Here is a 24411-nt window from a genome sequence, read left to right on the forward strand (position 1 = left end):
TTTGCTAATGATAAACTAAGATAATTACACACCACTTGTACTACAATAAAATAACAGATTACACAGAAGAAATATCACTGAGTATTGATTTAAAAGTGTGCTTAGGCAAAGAAAAATCGATGGTTAAATAATTTGAGAATAGATTAAATTCGGTCATGGCTCTAAACAAAGGTGCATTAGAGGCATAGAGCGTCCTGGCATTGTCCGTATATAAATTTTCACTAACAAATCGACAACAAAAATTTTTTCAAAAATATTGTAGCACTGAGAAAAATTCTAATTCAAAATTTATTCATTAAGAGTACTATTCAAATTTAATATTTTTTCCAATTTAAAAATGTTTCAGTGTATATATAATCTTGCATATATATATTGTGATTTGCACTTCGTTATAAAAATTTTTGAACAGCCGTGATATCAAACAATAAATTTGTTGAAAAAGCTAAATTTTTTGAAATTTTACCTACCAAAATATATTGGTACCTATTGGTGATTTCGCACGGGTTGTGCGTTATCTGAGTCTAAAAATATTAGGTCGGGAGAAGCAGATTCGGGACTAGCTATTTAGTCCCACGCCCATCTCCAGTACATTCGCACAATCGCAGAGTAACTCAACTTGTTTTCACGATAAAATTATTGCCTAATTGATTTTTGTGCACAACTTACGGTTGCGTGATTTGCTTTAAATTGCTTTTTATGTAAGAAACATTAAAACAGTTGTAAGTACATATGTGTAAAAAAGTTAAACCTGCATGTTGCACTCCTAAATTCTAACTTTTGAACTAGGCCACCTGGTGCTATGTAAAATGGTAATTTTCGTAGGTAATGAGACTCCTTTCCTTATTCAGTGAAAAGCATTTTGTGGAAGGAACTTACAAACTCACGAGAAAGATGTGAGAAACAAAAGGGCGACATTATTTTCAGAAAAGAAAACGGTAACTTAGTTCATTTGAACGATACTTTCAAGTACTACTTTCTTATCTTTTTCTTGGCTTCTTACAAAAAATTGGTATTGATTTTTGTAGAAAAAATTGCATTTTTGTTATCATGAAACATTTGTGCATATGTATGCAGGCAGAGTTGGCCAAAATGTATTTAATAAAATGAAAAAATTACAAGTAACGGTGTCTAAGTTCGGGTGTAACCAAACATTATATACTCAGCGTGAGCTTCAATTGTTCATTTCATTTCAGATAAATTACATTTCTACATGACACCTGGCACCTCCCGTGTAAAAAAAATGTCTCCCCATTTCATCTTACAATAAAACTGGATAAGTGAAAATATCATTGATTCAAAACTATTTTTTGCTAGTTATAGCTTATTATTCTAGTCTACGACCCTTTTAAACTTGTTTTCTATCTAAGTTGCCGTGGTCTTTAACCGATCCCGTCCATATTTTCTACTATAAGGAAAATATGTGTACACAATTTCATTACGATATGTTAATTTTTCTTCGAGTTATGGCTCCCCAAACAGAAAATTGCCTAGTCATAAAAGGGGCGGTGCCACATCCATTTTCAAAAATTTTAGTGGTTTCCAATTTAATGTTATAACTCAATTAATTATATTGATACAAAGCTCTTTTTCGCTAAGATATAGCTTATTTTCGTCTACGACCCTTTTAAAAATCTTTTATATAAAAGTGGGCGTAGTCTTTGAACGATCTCGGCCATTTTTTCTAGAAACATTTCCTGCTATAGGAAACATTTGTGTACCCAATTTTATTACGATCCGTTAATTTGTCTTGGAGTTATGGCTCCCGAAACATAGAAAATTGCTTAGTCATAAAAGGGGCGGTGCCACGCCCATTTTTTTAAACTTGAAGTTTTTCCTATTTATGGTTATAAATACACTTGGGAAATGAAATACCATTGATATAAAGCTCTTTTTTGCAAAGATATAGCTTATTTTGTTCGTCCACGATCCTTTTAAAAATCTGTTATATAAAAGTGGGCGTGGTCCTTAACCGATTTCATTAGTTTTTCTTCAAAACATTCCTTATAGTAAAGGAAACCCCTCTGCCGAATTTTGTTATGATAGGTTTAACCATTTTTGATTTATGATTAATAATATTTGTAAAATTTATTTTATCACAAGCGGGCGATGCCACGCCCATTTTCAAAAATGTAAAAAAATTTTTCTCAAGAGTCTCAATATCAGTCCACACGTCAAATTTCAACATTCTAGGCGTATTATTTACTAAATAATCAGGTTTTTAGAGTTTTCCGAAATGTTATATATATGAAAAGTGGGCGTGGTTATCATCCGATTTCGCTCATTTTCAATACCAATCTATTCTGGGTCCAGGTAAGCTCGTGTACAAAATTTGGTGAAGATATCTCAATTTTACTCAAGTTATCGTGTTAACGGACAGGCGGACGGACGGACGGACATGGCTCAATCAAATTTTTTTTCGGACCTGATGATTTTGATATATGGAAGTCTATCGTAGTTCCGTTTTTCTAAGTTGCAAATTAGTTGGCGGAAAAATATTTTCTTTTTATTTTTTTTATTAATTTATAACAGAATTTTAACAAAAATGTAAGTAAAACTTGTTAAGAAACGTAGAAGGCTTGATGATGATTGTTTTTTATATGTTTCCATGTCAAAAACAACATGTCGATGTCGAAGTCCTTGGACGTATTTGCCCCGTAAAAGTATTTAACACATACTTGAAAGCATCCTTGTTAAGTCGAAAGTTTTCTTTGAACCTAAATAAGAAAATAAGTCATTAAACTTTACCACTTTTAAGTTCAATTTCTTACAATTCGTCACTCATCTCAAATGGATTACATAAATCTCGCAATATTTGCCTTTCCATTCTCGCCTGGCAATTTTCGTATGCGTTGCTTTCCAACTCCATAAATAATGCCGCGGCTATTGATTCTATTATAATAGACAGCTATAATTTGTGTCTGTTCGTTGGGTCCAATTATATGCCAAAGCAAGCTGCCGGCGTAGAGGAAGGTGAAGCGAAAACGTAAACAATCCTTGCGGAAAGAATAAATAAACCTTTGTAAAGTATTTTAGGCCAGTGCAATGAGATTAGCATCCTTAAAATTCAGAAAATGTCAACTATATTCGTGCAGGAATCCGGTTTGAACAAAACTTGGTGGCCACGGCAGGGAATTGGCCAAAAGAACGACAAAAACACACTTACAATTATAATAGCACTTCACTCAAAAAAATATAACACTGCGGCAATATATTCTATTGCTTTTTTTTGTACAAAATGGCGTGGATCATAAAATATAAACGTTTTTCAGTGTTTTTTACAAATTTTCTTTAATTTATTTTGTTCCAATATTCACACATTCCATACCAACAGCTGATTTCGAAAAATCATTTGCTCTTCCTCTTCTCTTTACGATTCCGTCGTAATGCAGAATACCAAACTTCGTTTGAAGCGGAGCGTAGAACGGGAACGTAATCGAAATGCAGAATAGGGGTGATTAGTTGAAATGCAAAATATAAGTGAAGTATGTATTTTCTGTTTCATAACTCTTTCAGAGAAAACACTTCAACGACTTTCTAAGAAACGAGCGTTATTTCAATAAACCCGGAACAACCCTTTAAACCCGTTGAAACACACCTATAAAGGCACTTTCATTTGATGTATGTACATATATCGGAACGAATTTCTGTCATTCCTTGTCAAATTTGGTTAAGAGACAACCCGTTTTCGGCAGTGTGCCATCTTCGGTGTAATTTTTTGAAAAATTAACAAAACAAAATGAAGCACTTTGATTAATGTAGATACTACGTATATTTTAAATACAAGCCGAGCTTGGAAAAAAATTAGTCCAAATTATTTTTTAATTTAAATTTTGATGAAACATAGAAAAACAAAAGCGCTTATAATTCTTAACCGCAATCTCACATACCTTTGTTGATAACAACATTTTTGTCGTTCTGTTGTTTGCCTGATCACCAATGCACAACATCCGAATATCAAATTTGCGAATAGTAATATGTAAATGTCTTTTACTGTAATTTTGTGTGGGTGATTGATGGATGATTGTTCTTTTTATTTTCATACGTTTTGAGGTTTTTGCCGGTAAAATATATAAGTGGCATAAGTCCATTTTTTGTGTATCCAGATATTTAACAGCTTGAGTTCAGATAGACTATGCCTTCAAAAATCGGTACTTATTTTCTCGGTTTATTATTTTCTATTATTACTGAAAATGGTACAAGTCTATTTGGTGCAAAGAAAACAGTTTATTTAAAATATTTATTAAACTTATTGCATAGTGAAATCTAACAACCTATTAGAGATGTTAAATTTTACATCCTTATTAAACAATTGAATCAGTTAACTCATATCTAAACAAAAAAGAAAACTACTAAATTTTGTATCTCTTCATTTTCTTTCAGGTCAGTGCCATTAATCCCCGAATTTATCACCAAGCCACATTTTTGGGTCTACTGCCCGCACAAATTATCAATGCATATTTGGGTTCAACGCTCCGATCAATGCAGGAAGTGCTTAGTAACCATGGAACAGCGGTGACAGGTTATATAACATTTGGATTGGAGGTAATATATGTACATAGATGTAGGTTTGGCATAACCAGAAATGCAATGAATTGCGTAGTCGGTGTCAATTTACTTACACACATAGGCAGACAAAAAGCCATGATTCCCAAATTGGACCTGGTGGTATTCGAGATACGCGGGCTTAAAATTATAATTTTGTTTTTTGTTTTTGAAAAAATTTAAACACTTATATTTCAAAAACCAGAATCAATTTATAAAATCTAGCGCCAAATTCATTCCGTACACCAGGGATTGTAAAAATACTAGAGCTGTTTTACGCAAAAGGGAACCTTTGACACCTTGTTGCTCTTAACTCCTCAATTGTCTGCCTACCCTAGAGCTATTATCTTTTATTAAATACATCCCTTTTTTTCGCTTAGCACAAACTATTAAAACCAAATTGGAAAATGTTTTCTAATTTCTTTAATGATTTCAGAAACCTTTTTGATTATGCTGTTTCGTGCTCTTTATATTAATTTTTCTTCCATTCAAAAAGTGAGGAATATTAAAATTAAAAAAAGAAAACAAATTTTCGAGCTCCTGAAAATTTCAGATTTTTTGAAATTGGTTTACATAGTTTCGGTAATGCATTACATTGTACTCTTTTTTTTTTTAAATAGGCGAAAATAAAAAAATATACAGCCCGATTCTAAACAAAAATTCCGTGCGAGTTTTTTTCCTTCTCCCATTTCTCGTATTCTAAATAAAAATTCCTTGTGAGTTTTTTCACTTCTCCCTTTCCTCCTATTCTGAACAAAGTTCGAAAAAGCGGAAACCGGTTATAGGAGAAAAGTAGGTATTATGAATGTGAGGGAGAGGGAGATTTCTCTGCCATTTCATAGGAGTTTTTTCACTAGTTAAATTAAAGGGAATGCATCAAAATAGTTAAAGGAAATTGGTTCTTTTAAGAAAAAACATTTATTTGTACAAATTTGTGCTAAAGTATGTATTTACATTCTACCACAATATTCTCACTGGTAATGCAACAACAACAACAACCACAATATTCATTATTTTAAGTCGAAAAGTATATCATAAGCAACGGAAGAGCTCTTCGTATATTTGATGCAGCCATCCAGAAATTGTGTAAAGATTTTTTAAGAAGGCTTAAATAGATTTTGGCATATGGCGAAAGGCGAACTCAACTCGACTTGGCCGCCAGAAAATTGCTTTGCAGAATGAATGCATGCAACTCCGGCGGATTTGTGTTATCCCGCCGTCTTCTTCTTCTTATGCTTCTCTGTTGATGTTGCTGTGGAACCAATTCATTACTTATTCCAGTGAATACCACATGAAATGCAATAATGTGCATTGTTTATACCTTATTTCTTAATTTCAAACAAATTCGCAACAATAATTGAACTTTTCTATTTTTTAAACAAAATAAGAAATGCGCAACGAAATTTCATGTGACAAAACAGCTGACTTCGAAAATTCGAAATTCCTATTCCCCAATTATTCTTCTCCCTAGGAGAAAAGAATTGGAGGAATTTTTCCGCGGGAATAAAAAATCCGCGAGAATATTTAGAATGGGTCTGATAATTTATAAAATTTGCAAATATTTTTGCCGCTATTTTTTTACTCGCAGGTGTGTGTAAGCACTTTACACTAATAATAATTCGAAATTACTCGTTTTTTTTCATAATTTTCACCTTGGCGAAAATTGCAGACTGCACATACCAATAAAAGCTGTATATTGGAAAACTTCTTGTCAAGTATAGTATAAAAATTCGAGAAATTAAAAAAAAAATTACTTTACGTACTACATTTTACACTTAACGTAGCATACATTTTTCGAAAATCTAAGTTCGAGTTATTAAATTCTGGTTTAAATTCAAAGATTCTAATTTAGCTGTCCACTACCTCTCAAACTTGTTGATTAGCTTTGCCTTCTGTGCCTAAAGGTATACTAAGAAAAGTGCTTGGTACTATCGTATATACAAACTGATGAGTAACTTGACTTTGGCTGTTATTGCTTGTTGCCACCGATATTAAATATGGCTTATGTGCAAACCATGGGCATAACAGTAGTAAAATCAGAAGTTACAAAGCTATTATCAGCTGCCCTCACAGTTTCGAATATCCAAAAATGAAATAATTTTATAACCCACAGGCCCAACAACTTTTTGGTACTAGTACATAAAAAGAATCATAAGTTTTGTATATGGGAACGATTTTCCGTCATCCCTTGTCAAATTTGATTTCGAGACAAACCGGTTTCGGCGTTGTTCGGCGTTCTCAGAACGAAAATCTACACTGATGATGGCACAACGCTGAACCCGGTTTGTCTCGAAACCAAATCATAAGTTTAAAATTCAAGCTTTTTCTTTTTAATCTTTCTCCTTCAGCTTATCTGCGGTATTGGGCTTATGGTGTGGGTTGTACAAAAAGCGCGTAAAGAATTGGCTGAAACACTACTCACCGATATCAGTAACGAAGGCAAATTAAAAGAAATTGATGTATGATGAAATGGATGCCAATATGAAAAGCGAAAAAGGGGATATTGTACCTTACCCCATAATCGCCGAAATTATTTTTAAAGCAAAGCTCAAAACATTAAGGCTCGAAAATTAGTTTGGCTATTGCCAATTTAAGAATATATGTACATACAAACATACACACTTCCTGAAACGTTTTGAAAAAAAAAAACATTAAACGCTCACTATATATGTACATAAAAACATACACGAAAGACTTATTTATAAAAATAAACGTATGATTGCTCTCTTTTTGTTTTGATATACAAAATACAAGTTCTGGCATACAAATTGTTGTTCGAGAGCGTGACCCTGCTAAGTTCTTTTAATAAAATTTAATTTTTACTGCCTTTTGATAGAGAAGCAGACCTAACATTTTTGCCACTGAGTATTACTTTGACATGATTAACTTTGTACTCAAAATTTCGATAGTTTTTTGTCTGTCCTATATGAAGTATAGGTGTTTTTTTTTTGTTTGAAGTAATCTAGTAGGTTTGCGCCCTCGTTCAGTTGCAGATACATATGTATTTAGAAAAAGAATTATTAAAATTTTTTGTTAAAAAGTATGTTTCAAAAATTATATGTTTAAATTACATATATTTTAAGCCAAATTAATGTAGTGTATTTTATAGAAATATATAGTCAATAAGATTTTTTTTATATAAACATAGCAGCATGATAGTTTATTTATATAAAAAAATTGCTTTTAGAAAACCAAGTATTAACAATTTAAATCTGAAATTTTTGTTTGCTTTTACTGACGTTTTTGTTTTTAATGAAATTGAAGATATTTAATAAAGAAAATAAATTCTATATACATTTTTTTCTCAAATTAATAATTTTTTCTTATTAATAATAGTAAACTATTATTAAATTTAAATATACATACATTTCGAACATATTGTGTTCGAAATGCTCTTTTTATTTGAGTATCAAATATTTAAAAAAAAAGCAGCTGGGGTCCAATTTGGTAGCTATATTCTAAATTAAATTCGCTTTAATTGGCATTTTTTGTTTTCGCCACGCTATTTTCGAACTTGAGATCATATTATTGAAAATTGAATTAACCCTTTACTCCAATAAGATGACGATGCTTGTAAGGTTTTTTCAATCAAGTTTTTTAGCTTCATTTTGTCTTCTACTGAAGATTTATGGGCCCACACTATACGATCTTTTGGTGTAAAAATTTTTTATTAATAAAAATATAGCTAAAAATTACGATTGAAAAAACAGGAGCCAAGTACTGCTACAGCAACAACAGCATTGAAAAAACGTTACAAGTGTTGTCAGCTCGTTAGAATAGGGCAATAAGGTAAAATCAATAGCTTTTGGAAATTCGAATACAATTAATCATTTATGAACTCTGTTGCATATCGACAAAAATATACATTAGACTGTACATTATATCCCAAGGCGGGCTTTTGCTCACTGTCGCCCCGAGGTATATGTCGTTGACCTAAACTCGTTCCAATATACATCACTAAACTTAAGTATTCAAGTTAAATGGTACAGCTGGAAAACTATAGATATTCGCTTCTGTTTGATTTCGATATTTTAGGAAAATATGAGCCCTTCAATGCCTAAAACGATTAACTCCATAAAACAGAAAGTAGAGAAATGCGATGAAATAATGTGCATTATTTTCTAAAATTCCCTTTATAATATAAATGAAATAAATATTGTATAATGCATAAATAAAGATGTAACTTTCACCTAAAAGTATTTAAAATTAATAAGAAAGACTAGCCAAAAAACTATCGTCAGAAATCTTACAATTTTTATGTGACTGTTGGAGTTAATCGAATTGGCAAGTGAAAAAGTAATAAATTTAAATTCAATGTTTAAATTTTTAAGTTTCTTCTCACAGAAAAAGTTAAGTATTAGATATTTTTATTAGAATTTTTTCCTGAAATCTAATATTAACAGTTCTGTTATAATATATTATTATTAGTGATTAATTCGTTAGTAGTATAAATGATGTCTTCTTCATCAGGTGTATGTAAGGACTCGTCATTTCGATTTGTTCGCAAGTTTTTAAAGTAAACATGTTTAACAGGAGGCATAAATTTCAGCAGATCCATCATGTCTCTCCTTTTTCCCCTTGCTACAGATCTACCTTTAGGATATAATAAAGGATAACCTACATTTTTCAAACTTTGTGGTCTACCTGCCACAGATTTCCTTATTTTGATGGCATAAAATTCTGAATTTAATTTATAGTCATTTTTGAATTGTATAAGGTGTGGTTTGATCTTTCGAACTTTATCCAGCGTATTTTAAGCCAATTAACGGTTACTTGTTTTGATTTCGAATTCAAAACTCATAGCGAACATTTTGTATTAGCAATATAGGAGAATTGCATATATGCCGTTATCATTTAGCGTTTGCTAGTGAATTTAAGTCGCATTATTGAAACGATTTCCATTACAGTACGGAGTTAATCAAAGTGGCCTCTGAGATAAATTATTTATTATTCAGTGGCCAAAATTTTTTTTTCGTTTTGTGGTGCTAACATTGATTGGGAAGTGTGGGTTGCTCCCCGAAGGCTTTGGGGAGTGTTATCGATGTGATGGTCCTTTGCCGGATACAAATCCGGTACGCTGCGGTACCATAGCACCATTAAGGTGCTAGCCCGACCATCTCGGGAACGATTTATGTGGCCACGTTAAACCTTCAGGCCATTCCCTCCCTCCCTACCCCCAAGTTCCATGAGGAGCTTGGGGTCGCCAGAGCCTCGTCTGTTAGTGAAACAGGATTCGCCGCGGATAGGTGAGGTTGACAATTGGGTTTGGAGAAGCTATATATTGCGCTGGCAACCTGAAAGGTTGCGCTACGCAGCACCTTGAATCTGGTATTTTAGTCGCCTCTTACGTCAGGCATACCTACCGCGGGTATATTCTGATCCCCTAACCCGCTGGGGTAAGTGGAGTTAGTCGATTTGTGCAGTGAACGGCTCATATATCGATAGTACTACCGAATTTTAGTACTAAACGTTCATATCTATTGGTCCTTAAAGTTTTTCCTAATACCTGTGCCAATAAGATATAATATTGTTTTCATAAATTTTTTCAACCCCTAGAGGGGCTGATTGTGTGTCAGATTTAAAAAAAAAAATAACCGATTAAAGGGAAAATGTGAACTGAAACTTATCAATTAATGGACCCCTTATGCGCATATCTATTGCATACATACTATATTTGTTAAAATAATGTATAACTTAATAGTCTTGCTCTAAGCTGTTATTAGATCTATAAAACATTTTTATAATACATATGTGGTCTATTCTATAATTTAATTCATATCGTCGGCTTAGAGTGCAAACCTGCTAACGGATATAAAAAAGTGTACATGGCAGGCAAAAAAATATTTGAAATTTTCATTGAAAGCATAGTCCTGCTCTATCAAACTGTATTAGTACTTAGCAGGTCTGCACTTTAAGACGACGATATGATACCCTAATTAGTTTCCGTTGTAGAGTTGATCAAAAAAATAAATGTGAAATCTTGTCAGCCAAATTTATATTGTTTCGTCTTTCTGGTATGTATTGTGATTGGATTTCAAGTACTAAGTGGAGTTTATGAAATGTATAAAAGATGTACTAGTACCTCGGACTAAGTAGGCAATTGAAAGGTAAAGACCTCTCTGGGAAAAACAAAAATCAACTCCACAAGTCAGTCATTGTATGCGAACAGCAAAAGAGTGCAGAAACTTGTGCGCTTACAACCTCCGATGAGAATGCTGTGGGAAAACATAAAAAGGCGATTGAGTATTTTTCGAGGTTAGCGCCGAACCGAGATCCGCTATATTTAGTGGATTCTGATTTAGCGTATCAAAGTGCATATTAATATATGTGCCGCCAACTTTGTTTTACGTGGCTATGAAATACATCTGCTTTTTAACCCCTAATAATAATCGTTATATAATCTTCAGAGAAAAGTATGCAATTCAAATTCAAATAACCTCGATTACGCAGAAATTGCTCTATTGCTTATTGATCTTCAAAATTACTGATTTTGTCTAAAGCTCAGTCTAGTGATGTACAGTTATTTCTTACCATCCTACTAGCTAGCCAATAAAGATTTTGCATTCATCGCGAAACTGAACTTGCACACAATTTAGCTGTAAGGCCAATAAGAAGAATTAAATAAATAAAGAATAAAGAAATATTTTTTGTTTTCAAAATTTATTTTTTTTTTTAATTTAATTTATTTATAAACATGGTTTTTTTTAAATATATTTTATTTGACATACAATGAGAATAAAAAATAAAAATTTTAACTAAATAATAAACATTCACTCAAATTATGTATTGTGATGCACAAATTTAAATAAAATTATTCGAAAATTTAAATATACATATGCATATATGTATGTATATAAATACTATTATATAACTTCATAAATAGTATGAAATATTTATATTTTTTTTTTATTCGACAGTTGTATTACTTAAACTTAATTTTATCAGTTTATTTTTTATTACATAATAATTGTAACTATTTTGTTCATATTTATATTTGATCTAAAATACTTAAGTTTTCCAATCTTCGTAGTATATAAGTATTCATGTAAGCCTGTATGCTAGTTTAATACACAACCGACATAAATGCCCTCGTACGGAATTTAATATAAATTGGAAAATATACGTACAATGAGAAATGTAGCCTTTGGAGAAATTCTTATCTATGTATGTACATAGATATACATATAAAAAGCGAGTAAAAATGCTTAGCAATTGCAAAATACCAAAGTTGAAACCTAGCAAATATGAATTAGAGATAATTTTGCCACATTTTTGCTCTCCAAACTAATATATAGGACTACATTGTATATTATGCAGACATGCAGTGGTGTTACTTTATTTAGAAACGATTGATTGTGGCTTTGGCCAAACAAATTTTGACAGTTTGAATCTTCCCTTAGGTCAGACTACACATCCGCTTTTTAGTTATTAGTAATATATTTTTGAGCAGGAACCCTAGACAACTGCAATGGTTGCATAATTTTCTGCTCATTCTAGCATCTTCCAACACAAGCTGACGACCTAAGAGTCTGAAACCGGGAAGTATATTCATAGCTCCCGACAATGCCATCTATTTTCGACCCATCCGTACCTATAAAGCAATTACCCACTCTTAGCAAGCCTTCTCGCTTCACTAATCTCTAACCGCGGCGAAAAGTACCTCCCATAAAACCTAAAGGAATGCAAGAGGTGGCTGATGTTTTGTGGTCACATGGAAGCTTGCTCAGGATACCGCTGTGGCCATACTCCTGATCAGCCTGTTGTATCTTGATATTGTATGGATCGTACGCTAGTATGGATCTTACAGGGTTTATGTCACATTCCAGTGGAAAATGTTGTCTACATACCTAAACTGACTTAAACTACATATGCCCACCAAAAAGAGTGGCAAAAATGCTCAGTAGCCATTTTAAGAAGAGACTATCCTACAACATAGTAGGTTCAATGAGTTAGCAGTCTTCAACTGGTATTATTGGACACCTGCAAGATAAGCAAGCAAACCTGGTCGAATTACGACAGTAGGAAAAGAGAGGACCTATTTAATAGGTCAAGGAAAGAAATCTTTATGATCGCTGCCACAATAACCGGACACAGCCGCTTGGCCTGCATGCCGAGAGAATGGGAATCGCTTTTAAAAGCACTTGCGGGAGCTGCGGCGAGTAGGAAACAGTCGCGCAATACCTGTGTGAATGCCCAGCTCTAGCACACACTAGGTTTATGGGCAGTTATATACTGCCAAAATTTAAGGAAGTAGCTAAATGCTCTGCAGAAGATATCACCAGCTTCATTGTCGACACCAAATAGTTCGAACGGAGTATCGACTAGGCATCCCAAAAAAGCAGCAATTTGTTCCAGCAGAAATGTGCGCCCTAATGACGCCCTGTGTGCTACTAGAGCTCGGGCGGCAAGGCGAGGCCTTGTGTTAAACATATGAACTACCCGAATTGAAGATCAAGAAATCGTGTTAAATGAATAAGTGCTTTAAATGCAGTATCAGCCTGTCAAAAATATTGTTTTCTTGAACTATCGATAATCATACTTATGTACATTTCTACATATTCTGTATGTATTAAGTCTAAGAATTTATATGATTTTTATTTTATACATATGTATATACGTACATTAGACTGGGTCAAAAAAAAAAGTTGCTAATGTCCGCCCCTTAATTTGAAGATTATGTTGAGGGTTTCGGAAAATTTTTTTTTTAATTTTTTTTGATCCTTCAAAATACAGCCAAAAAGGTTTTTTCGTTGTAACTTGGTTATTTAACGTCCGATTTTTAAAATTGATTTGTCATTTTTTTGGCCTTGAGAAGCTTCACATTTACGTTTAATGTCCTTTTAAGCTATGAAGTCGTTTTCACATGATTGGTCAGCAAACAAAATTTTACCCCCCCCCCCCCCCCTAATGTATGTTTTTTTCCTTATCAAACGAATGTACTTAAAAATTCAAGAAAATGTTGCTTTGAAACCATATTACTAAAATAATAAACAAAGAAGTTATAGCACTTTCAATATTTATTGCAACTGTTTTTACCTGATTCTTATTATACTTAGACCTGAAACTCATATTTTTGGAGGAAAAATTGCAGGGTTTGCATTGAAAAGTTAATAAAGATAAATTCTACATTTCGAGTTTCAAACTTCGTAAGCCGATATCTATTTTTTGTAGGCTAAGTTAGAAAAACGGAGATAGTACTTTGTTTACTTAAGCCTCAATCTCTACGAAGAAGTGGGTTTGTCCAATACTCAGAAAAAAAGTTGATTTTGTCGCATAGTGTTATTATTATAAATACGAAACAACAGGTTTGACTCACTTATTTGCTTTGACTTCCCCTATTCATGATATATTGTGTTAGCTGACCTAATCATGTGAAAACGACTTCATAGCTTAAAAGGACATTAAATGGAAATGTGAAGCTTCTCAAGGCCAAAATAATGACATATCAATTTTATCAATCGTACGTCAAATAACCAAGTTACAACGAAAAAACCTTTTTGGCTGTATTTCGAAGGATCAAAAAAAATTTAAAAAAATGTTTCCGAAACCCTCTCAACATAATCTTCAAATTTAGGGGCGGACATTATCAACTTTTTTTTTTGTATGGGGACCAACCCAGTCTAATGTACATACAAGGATTTTTTTCAACACAATCGGTTTACACTTAAAAGTTCTAAGTATAAATATAATATGCAGACATAATTAGCACTTTTTGTTTGAAACAATAATTTAGAATATTTTTTTTATATATGTAGGTATTATAAATACTTCTAACATTAATATAACTTAATACGTGTTATTTAAATATTTCACTATTTTCATTATAAATAGTTATAGATTGAATTAATTTAATGAAAAGCGCAATAAATGACAAGAAAAGCTTTCATAGAATATATTCATAAAATTGCGCTTTAATAGTTTCGAACTACTACAAGAAGTACCACTGTACCGTTAAGTCGAATTGTTTTATTAATATCTCTGTTGTAGCATTAAATGCATGAATGCTTGGTAATTTGACGTAAAATCCAAACCGTTAGTAGGTCAGATATACTTACCGACGCGTTCAAAATGTGAGCACTCAACGATTGATCAACAGCTGCGTGTGCTGAAAGCGCCCATTGCGAACATTTTCGCTGTAAAATGCTGTAAAATTCGCACACTTGGTCCCTTTCTTTTAATTTTAGCTATAGAAATTTTTCTTCGAAGCAAGGAAGCTCTAATAAATCGGCCTGAGGTAAAAATTTATATGGGAATAAATTTCCCCTAAAGCGGGACTACACAACATACATTTTAGGTGCTACTTTCAACTCGTGTGTCAGCTATTTCATTGTCCTAGCTTAAAAAGGAAATGAAAGTCATGTAACGCGCAAAAGGCGAACTATGAAATTGCGACTTAAATTCACTGGTTTGGGAACATTTTTTTTTTTTGCTTATGATCTCTTTGAAATACATTACCACTTCACATGTCTATATAAGAAGCTTAGCATACATTATTACTTCTGTGTATTCAACTTTTCTTAATTTCTTATTTTCATACACGTGGTGCTTTAAAAGTCATCGTCGAAATACCTTTTGTCGCATCATTCATTTGATTTTGCATTGAACTTTTTTGATTTTGTCCCACTGTCGATATGCCAGCGAAACTTGCAAAATTTCGCGCCCCCAACATAGATGATGTTGACACATTATTGATTGTACCCGTTGTATATATGGACTCTACATTATCATAGATTCTTACTGTTTCAGTAGTATCCATTGGTATGTTATCGGCGAGACCACTGGTGCTAGAGCCACTTACCATTCCACTACCATCCATATTATCCTCAATTACACCAACACCACTACTACCACCTTTTAATCGATTTAATGGAAACGTTGGTGTCAATATATGTTGATGACTATCGTGCAACAATGATGATGTACCAATGCTACCACAACATTCTGCAATTGAATTACGCACAGATGATGGCGCTGTAGCAATTGGTAGCATGCCACCACTACCGGCGCTGTTATCAACGATGCTATTACCACTGCCATTAACTGTACTACTACCGCTGCCCACTTGTTTTTCACGATTACGACGCAATGATGAACGTAACGGATATTGACGTGGCACATTGACGCCAATTAAACGTCGGCTGGATGGACGTCGTGGGGTTGTGGCAGGATACTGAATGGATTCGGCGCTATTACTCAAACGGATGTTGCCAACTAATGATTCGCAGTTTAAAATCGAAAATTTTCACGGTTTTATATTATTCGCAGTTTAAAATCGAAAATTTTCACGGTTTTGTATGATATATATGGTCAGTTGATTCGTTGGTGTGCATTGTAATCGTTGCGTATATTTTAGAGGTTACAATATTTTGTGTTGGAGCCATCACGTCACGGGAGGTAAGCAAGTTAGACAAAAATGGTAAGATAGAAGGTACATTTTATAAATAAAAATATTTATTTTTGCAGGAATTCTTTTATCAGATTGTACGACGAAGGGAAATATATAAAAAAATACAAGAATGTGTTATGGAAATTATGAAGGATAAAGCGTTATAGAACATGGAACCACCCACAGCACAGTGGGCAATTTCGAAAAAATGTGTTTCAAAATGTGTTTAAAATGCTGTGACAACGAGTTAAGCGAGAGTAGCGGAGCTAAATCTATAATTAACTAAAATATCAAAAAAAGAATACCCCTTTTGCAAATTACATTTTGTCTGTTTTAAAAGGGTTTTATTCAAAAAATTAAATACTAAAGGATTTTGAAATATTAAATTGGAATAAGTTTGTGCAGAAATATACGGTACAGGACCTACATATATGTTTTGCGTCGACTTCGAACAGCATCTGCAAGACAGATGAGTTTTCACTGAGAAGCTTTTCATGACAGAAAGACACTCGGAGTATTTGGCAAATCACTGCCGAGGGGCGACACCGCTTGGAAACACTTTTTTTAATTTAAAAATTTGTTTATAAATTTTTGATGTTGGTTTGCCGGAAATTGAACCCAGGATATTCCGATGTGGTAGGTGGAACACGCTACCACCACACCACGGTCCTGCCAATTTGTAGGAAAAATTTAAGGAGCACGGCTCAAATTGGAAGAGAAGCTCGGCCTAATATGTATTTATTTTATTTTTTGTGAAAAAAATATTGAGTCTACGAAATTTTCTCAAACCTAATGAGTTAAAAAAAAAATTATTTTCAAAACTTTCCAAAAATTCTAAAAAAAAATGCACTCACAGAAAAACGTATTGATAGAAGAACTTTTTTGCTGTTTTCACCGTGTTTTGCTTAAGATAAATATTTTTAGCTGTTTTTTATAAAAACACGTACAAAATGTAAAAAATAAAAACAACATAAAGTTCAAGATCTTAAAATTTTTCAAAACTTTAAATCTAATAGTTTTTAGAATTTTTCTGAGTATGCAGCTTTGTAGCTTAGTATAATAAAATGAGTTTAACCTTATAAAAAAATTATCTTCAAAATTTTTATGTAAGAAAATGCTCAATTCGGGAATTTTTTTACGGATTTAGATTAACACTTTATTATACAAAAATTCTGTGACCTATAAAACTGCATACTTAGAGAAATTCTAGAAGTTCTTAGTGAAAATTTTATTTAATTTTTTTAATTTTTCTTAAGTTACTTTACTTAAACTGCAATAATCAGTGATCTAGAGTTTGATAAAGTTTTCCAAGTCGAATTGTTTCGTACAATTACGGGTGCTTCCCTTTCTATACTTAGGCTTTGCCTTCAAAGTAGAAGATTGGAGTTTAACCCACAGAACCCGGCACAGCACATTTAGAATTGATCTCATCTAACTCGATATGACACTAGTGCTGAAATACTCGGTTCCTGAAAACATCGCTGAAACTACCGAGTAGTATATATTGATACCGATTGACCAACGTTAAAGAGCTCTTTCATTTTTATAAAGACCACACATTCTTATCTTTTTCAACTGTCGCACAGTTTTGTTTATTTAATATTAATTTTGTGTAAAGTTAGCCAATATTTATGAGTGTGGGAACGTGTATTTTTATGACGTGTGAAATACAACTTTGAGGATAATGGGCATTAAATAATTTGATTGTCTGATTGTTTGTATGATTCCTTAATGAAAGGGAAGATTAAAAATAAATTAAAATATTCCGCAAGATCGAAGTTTATTGAAGCCAGCGAAACACATTCAAAGCAAAACACAAAACAAACATTACTTGTTGAAAAACAAAAAAAAGTAAAAAATGTCAAATCAATTAAAGCAAAAAAAAATGTTAAATTCAATTCATTAAAAATAAGCCAGGTTTATGAAGATTATTAAAAAGACATTTGCACAAAAAATGTTTAATTGAGATTGAGGGAAAAAAGGACCCTTTTTTGAGATATTCGTGTTTAAAACTTGTGTAATGTCTTTTCGTTATATTGCATAAAAGGAATTTTATATTAAGTATGTATATCGCATACATACATATATTATTTTTCGAATTTTCATATTTACCAAAAAAGCTTAGCTCTGAAGCATTAGGTCTGTTTAGCAAGCACGTCTGCGTAAAGCAGCTGCCAAAAACAAAGCAAGTTGATTTAACTCAGAACAAACATCTCATTAAAATTGTTTGAGGAATCACAAAATAACCGATTTTTGGCTAATTGCAAAGTTAGATTTGCCTAAAATATGAGCTAAATCCCGAAAAGTCCCTAAGTAAAATTTATTTACTTTTAAAATGTTCTATGTGAATTCGTTTTATATGAGTTTTGAATGCATAAATTACAATTTTCTTTTTGACAACTGATAATTTCTTGTTTGCTCTGATAAAAAAAAGCTGGTGCAGAAATTTTGTTATCTAGATTGCTCTTATTTCAATTTTAGCATTGTCATGAAACAGTTTTGGGAAATATTTCAACCTGACGTAAACTTGAACAGTGATATGGCTCAAATACATGGTGGGTCATCTCATCAGCTGATTTTATTTTTTCATTTCACTGGTGTAGTAGTTGGCAAAAGGAGATGGAAAACGCAAATTGTAACCAATACGTTGACAATAGTTTTGTCGCGTATTTTTCCAACAGAAACTTACAAACAGTCAAAATCCTCTCAACTATCAGCTGTTTCCTCTCATAGAGAAAAATATGTAAAAAAGTACGCGAAATGAAATCCATCAAAAACTATCACAATTTGCGAACAGCTGATGAATTATTTGGCGGCAATTTTGGCAATGTTGTGTCATAGCTGGTGGATGTCCGTAAAGCTTGTCCATCTTGTTCCGTGAGAGTCACCAATTCATCCAGATAATCGCCCTCGTTATTTTCATTAACACATATCCATGCTTTGTTTTCCGGCTGCAATACTTGAATTAAATCTCACAATTTGCGTAAATTATAACCAGCAGTTCTTCGATCAGCTGTTTTTCTGTTTGTAAATTACTATTGGCAACAATTTTCAGGTCGACGCTGTGTATACTGACTTTTCCAAGGCATTCGATCGGGTCCCCCATGTTATTTTGATAAAAAAGTTAGCCTGTTTGGGCTTTCACTCAGTATTTTTGAGTTGGATTGAATCCTACTTATTTAATCGTCGTTGCATGGTTGTAGTTGATGGTGTTAGGTCTCGTCCATTCGTTACTTCCTCCGGTGTTCCACAAGGTAGTACCCTGGGTCCACTGTTTTTTGTCATGTTTATTAATGATATTCGCTCTTGCTTCTCTAAAGTAAGATTCTTGCTGTATGCAGATTGCCTTAAGATATACTTGCCTATTCATAGCCTTCATGATGCGGTAACGTTGCAAGAAGCTTTGGATAAACTTAGTAACTGGTGTAATAATAATCGGTTATCGCTTAGCCTAAAAAAGTGCTTTCAAATAACTTTTTCGAAGCGTGTCAACTTGATTGATACCGGGTATCAAATATCAAACTCGCCCCTGTTGCGGGTTAGTGAAATTAAGGACTTGGGAGTAATATTTGACTCGAAGTTTTCCAGGACAGGAGGACAATTTTATCGCTGTCGTTCGTTTTCGATTTGTTACGTGGGGTTGTTGATTGCCCTGTGCTCTTGGAGAGGATTTTCATTAATATACCGGCTAGAGCTCTTCGTGCTTCTGAGTTTTTTCATATTGGTGTTCTCAGGGCTCTTTATGCGCGGAATGCTCCAATTACTAGAGCCTTAATTGAGTTCAATAGAATTTCTAAATTTTGTGAGATAGATTTTTCTTGTTCGAAAGATGTCTTTCTGAGTATTTTAAATACTTTTTATAAGTACCGCCGGGTACGCGAATTATTTTCCTAAAACACACAAGAATTGCAAAATTTTATGTTTTCTCTCCTTTCCATTCGCCTTACACCAACACGCAGATTTTGACAATCTGAACAAAGGAATGTTGTTGCTGTAGAGATGAGCCAACCATATATGTGACCCGGTGTATGAAAAGGTGGCTTATGACTAAAAAAAAACAGCTGTTGATAGCTGTTTCTCGCAATTTCTTTTTTGAGTCATAAGCCACCTTTTCATAGACCGGGTCACATATGTAGTTGAACCATGAAGAGTTCAATAAACAGAACTTATAATGCTACGCCAAGAAATTGTTAAAAGAACATATTTTTGTATAGCTTATATGATATTATTGATTTGTTATTTATTTTATTTATTTTTACCATTTTCGGTCAAAATTTCAAATATCAAGGCATTGGGCTTTATACATAAAATCAAGCATTTGCTCAGACACGAGTTTGTGAGTAAAGAGGAAAGGTATTTTGTTTGTGTAGCAAAAACAAACAAGCAAATGCTCGCTTTTTGTGCATTAGGCCCATGGTTATAAGAGCCAACCAAAAAGACATGTAATAAAAAAGCAACGAAGAGGCTCGATCCTATAGTTTCTAACTTCCCCACATGGTCAACATCGATACAGATCTACATACATTAGGTCATACAGTAAGGCAGCGTTGCAGGAAGTTATATAGAAACATGCTGATACATTGCATTACTTATAGCACGTTTGGACTGCACATAACCTTAATTTGTTGTGAACCTAACCTCAATATGCCAGTCAAACTTTGTAGTTACAAGTTAATATGAGAAAAACAAATATCTACATAATCATAAAAATATAAATTAAACACTTGTAATACATCGATATAAATGTACATATATTGAATAATACAAACATAAATACCGTTAATGACAACAAACATACATACACATGTACGTGGATGACAGAAATTTTTAAAATTGTATACAAACACAAGAAAAAGCGCTACTTAAAAATTAAGATAAATTATAATTAATTATAAATAAAAAATTAAAATAAAAAATCTAAAACATTAAAAATGATTGTAACAAAATTATTGCCGCCACTTTCAGTACGCAAGGTGTTCCCCACGCCATTGCCACCACTACCACCACCACCGCCCGCCGCTGCCGTACCTCCAACATTACTAACTGACGTCGAATTGAGTGACTGATACTGTGTCGAATTGGAAGATGATGAAGTTAAACGTTGACGCCGACGTACCAATTGATGTTGACGACGATGAATGCGTGGCGTACTTTGCCTATAACGTGATGTTTGTATGAAATCAACTTCTTCGGCAGCAGCCAATGGCATGCTAAGTGGTGCAGCTGTTTTAATGCTGGCAGTAGGAGCTGCGGAAGAAGATGCTGCCGAACTATCAATTAGTGTGCTTGATTTCAAAAAACTTACTGAATCATCATTGAAGGCTTCACAAAGCATAGATGAGGTATGCGGTGGTGGAGAAGTGGCATCAAAGTCGCTGAAATTCAAGTACTCGCTGCTGGGTAATGGCGTACAGCATGTAAAATAATTATGCTCGAAATCACTATTGTGAGCTTGATGCTTATCATTGACATCTTGATGCTCTTTGTACTCAGCATCAAAGTCATCATCATCATGATCAAACGTCGATTTATAAAGATCGAGCGTGGACTTATAACGCCTTTTGTTGGTGGTTGCGACAATTTGCTTACGTGGACTGAAGTATAAGCGTGCTGGAGATAGCGATGGCAGGGATGATGGTGTCTGCACGTCATCCTCAACAATATCCACAACCAAATCGACATCACAATAAGGCACAGAATCGGTTGAATGGTAATGATTGGGTAGCAGCATGGAGGAATAGCGACGTTCTTGTGTTGCTGTCTGATTTGCTGTGCAACGGCGTTGCGGATGATGATGATGTTGATGTGGCTGTGACCGTTGTATTGGATATGAAGAAGAGGAATCAGCAATACTGTTTCTAGGGCATGGAGGATAATGACAATGATGGTGTTCATGATCGTGGTGATGATGATAATGATTATCACTACGATGGTGTAGTAGTAGATCATAATGTGCGGTTATTGGTTTTGTTGTTGTTGTTGTTGCTGAATGTGAACATTTATTGTTAGATAAATTATTTAGTTGATGTAATTGTCATTTTTGTTGTTGTTTTGGTTTTGTTCATTAGGATGGGGCGAGAAAAAATTTGCTTGCTTGGGGTTGAACTCGTTGCGTAGAAAAGAGAATCGAGTTATTGTTAAAGTTTTTCGGCTTCGACAAAGAATTCAGAAGCTGTAGTAAATACTTTTTTATGCCAACGAACATATATATATTCCAACTCGAAAATAGCAGTCAAAATTACCAAATCTAATAAACTATTTTTATCTTTATTTATATTCGTTACTTTTGGAAAAAATTCAAAGAGTTCTTTAAGTCGCTGTTTACACACAAAAAGCTTTGTTGCTTATTATCGGCAACTTATGTTTTGGAGTTGCGTATCTTATTTACACACGGCGACTCTTTCCATGCAACAATCTGACATTTTGTTTAAATTTCTAAAGACTTTTTTCCAGTTTTGAAAATTTAAAAACTAATAGTGAAATATTGGAAATTTCAAATAAAATTATAAATATCAGTGATCAAAATCGATAAAAAGTTCATTCTAATAAAATAATATTCAAATAAAAAGAGCTTTAAAACGAAAGAAAAACAGCACAAATCAAGTTGCCGAACACAAGAAACTCGGTGTCCGTCCGCTTGCCACGGCACTTCTTCACAAGGGTACGAGTTTCAGCAACAAACATATTCGTGTGTATACAGCGACTAACCAATTTCAAACACGACTTCTAAAAAATTCTAAACTTCGAACAAAATTTTAAAAATATTCTAAATTTTCATACAGATTCTTAGAAACTTCGAATTTTTTTAAAAACGCTTGGTATGTATAGTTTTAGTTACACAATTAATTCAATTTATAAAGCAGCTGACAATTTTGTAAATTTCGCTCCATCCTAATGTTCATTAGTTTGTTGGCTATTTGCTAGCAATATATAGTTGGTGTTATTAATTTTTAGTTTATTTTGGCTGATAAAATTCTCTACAAAATAATCTTTTTTAATAATATTATTTATATTATTGTTATTATTATTACTATTAAGTTTGTAGTTGTACTTGTGACTACTAATATCAAAAGAAAATTTACTAATAATTGAAATTGAATTTCAGCAGAAAAAATAGTAGTAGAAAAAGGTGTAGAAAAGGTAGTAGTAGTGATAATCGTACTAGTACTACTTGTTTTAAAATCATTCGCTTTATAATTATAATAGTTTAAACATTTTGGATCATTATTATTTTTACAAGTAGTAGTAGTAGAAAAATTAGTAGTAGAACAAGTAGTAGTAGAAGTACAGGTAACATAGCTACCGATCTTTGTTGTTGTTGGTGCTGCTGCTGCTGCTGTATTCACATCCAAATAGATGCGCCGACCCTCACTGCCATTTTGAGCAGCCGTCACAGCATGCAACGCTGGCATTCTTCGACCTAAATGCAAATTGGCTGTATCAACTTGTAGAAATTGTTGTTGTTGTCGTTGCTTTTTCCTTGTTGCACCATAATCGCAATACGTATTATCGCCGCCTATATCATCTGTATCCATCATTTGCTCAGCCTGCAAAAGCTGACGTGCACCATTTCTTTGTTGTTGTTGCAGTCGTTTTTTATAATACGTATAAACTGCACCACCACTACCGCCTCCTCCACCACTGCCTCCAATCACTAAACTGTTCTCATCATCATCATCGACGTCAGCCGTACGATGTGTGCGCATATCGCGCGTACTGCCACCGCCCAGATAACTGTGCTGTGGAAATTGCAAATATTGTTGTTGCTGTTGGTAATCGTATTGTTGCTGCTGTTGTTGTACAGCAGCCAAACAACAATTACTGCATGTGTTGGGCAAATTTAGTGTCAATTCACTATCCCTAGGACCCAAAAACCATTCGGAACGTGTGCGCATGCGTGCAGTTTGACGTTCATGGACCTTGAATTTTCAAACAATTAACATTTTTTTTTTGTTTTTCACCCAAGTGGTATATTTTTTGGTGCAATTTTTGTTGTTGTATACATTTTTAACAAAATCGGGCGCATGACATTATATAATTCATTTCCGAAGATACATGGACAGTGAGATCACAGTTGTTGTTATTATATTGGTGTTGTAGTTGTTGTAATTTTCGTTGTAGTACATACAAAGGTATTTTTTCCGGGGGAGGGAGAAAAAAGGAGGAATTGGCAGAAGAAAAATTACGAGCTTAGTTTGTTTTTGTAGTTGTATTCTATAACTTTTTCTTGTAAAAATTTGTTTTTCCTTAAGTAATAAGTGCTTGAAAAGAAAAAGTGTTGCCATTGCATCCAGAAAAAACTTCGCAAAGAAAAACAAATGAAGCAAAATTTTATGCACAGCAATAAAAATTAATTAAATACGGGACAAATAATGGAATGAGCATAAAATGAAGTTATGTGATAAGTGAAAAGGTAGTTTTGTTATGTTTTGATGTTTGACAAAGAAATTAAAAAAAAAAAAACATTATAAACCTTTTATTTA

The 24411-nt window shown here is 33.3% G+C and overlaps 2 protein-coding genes across 11 annotated transcripts in view; one reads left to right on the plus strand and one right to left on the minus strand.

The window, feature by feature from the left end:
* Positions 1–11309, plus strand: part of LOC137252029 (uncharacterized) — a 36265-nt gene extending 24956 nt beyond the window's left edge. Inside the window, 2 exon segments of the mRNA XM_067787176.1 lie at positions 4381–4542; positions 6891–11309. Coding sequence (XP_067643277.1) covers positions 4381–4542; positions 6891–7007 — 279 coding nt within the window. The 3' untranslated portion in view covers positions 7008–11309.
* A 2141-nt stretch (positions 11310–13450) lies between these two features.
* RhoGAP71E (Rho GTPase activating protein at 71E) overlaps positions 13451–24411 on the minus strand; it is a 92975-nt gene continuing 82014 nt past the window's right edge. For 3 of the 10 annotated variants that reach the window (XM_067787165.1, XM_067787164.1, XM_067787166.1), the window contains 2 exons: positions 23232–23847; positions 20659–21913 (listed from right to left, as the gene is read on the minus strand). In XM_067787165.1, coding sequence (XP_067643266.1) covers positions 20832–21913; positions 23232–23847 — 1698 coding nt within the window. In that variant the 3' untranslated portion in view covers positions 20659–20831. Of the gene's footprint in view, positions 15754–20658; positions 21914–23231; positions 23848–24411 lie in introns of those variants that run through there. The other 7 variants (XM_067787167.1, XM_067787168.1, XM_067787172.1 and 4 more) reach the window with 7 other exon arrangements.

The sequence above is a fragment of the Eurosta solidaginis genome, chromosome 5 (genome assembly GCF_040869045.1).
Source record: "Eurosta solidaginis isolate ZX-2024a chromosome 5, ASM4086904v1, whole genome shotgun sequence".
NCBI classification, from domain to species: Eukaryota; Metazoa; Arthropoda; class Insecta; order Diptera; family Tephritidae; genus Eurosta; species Eurosta solidaginis.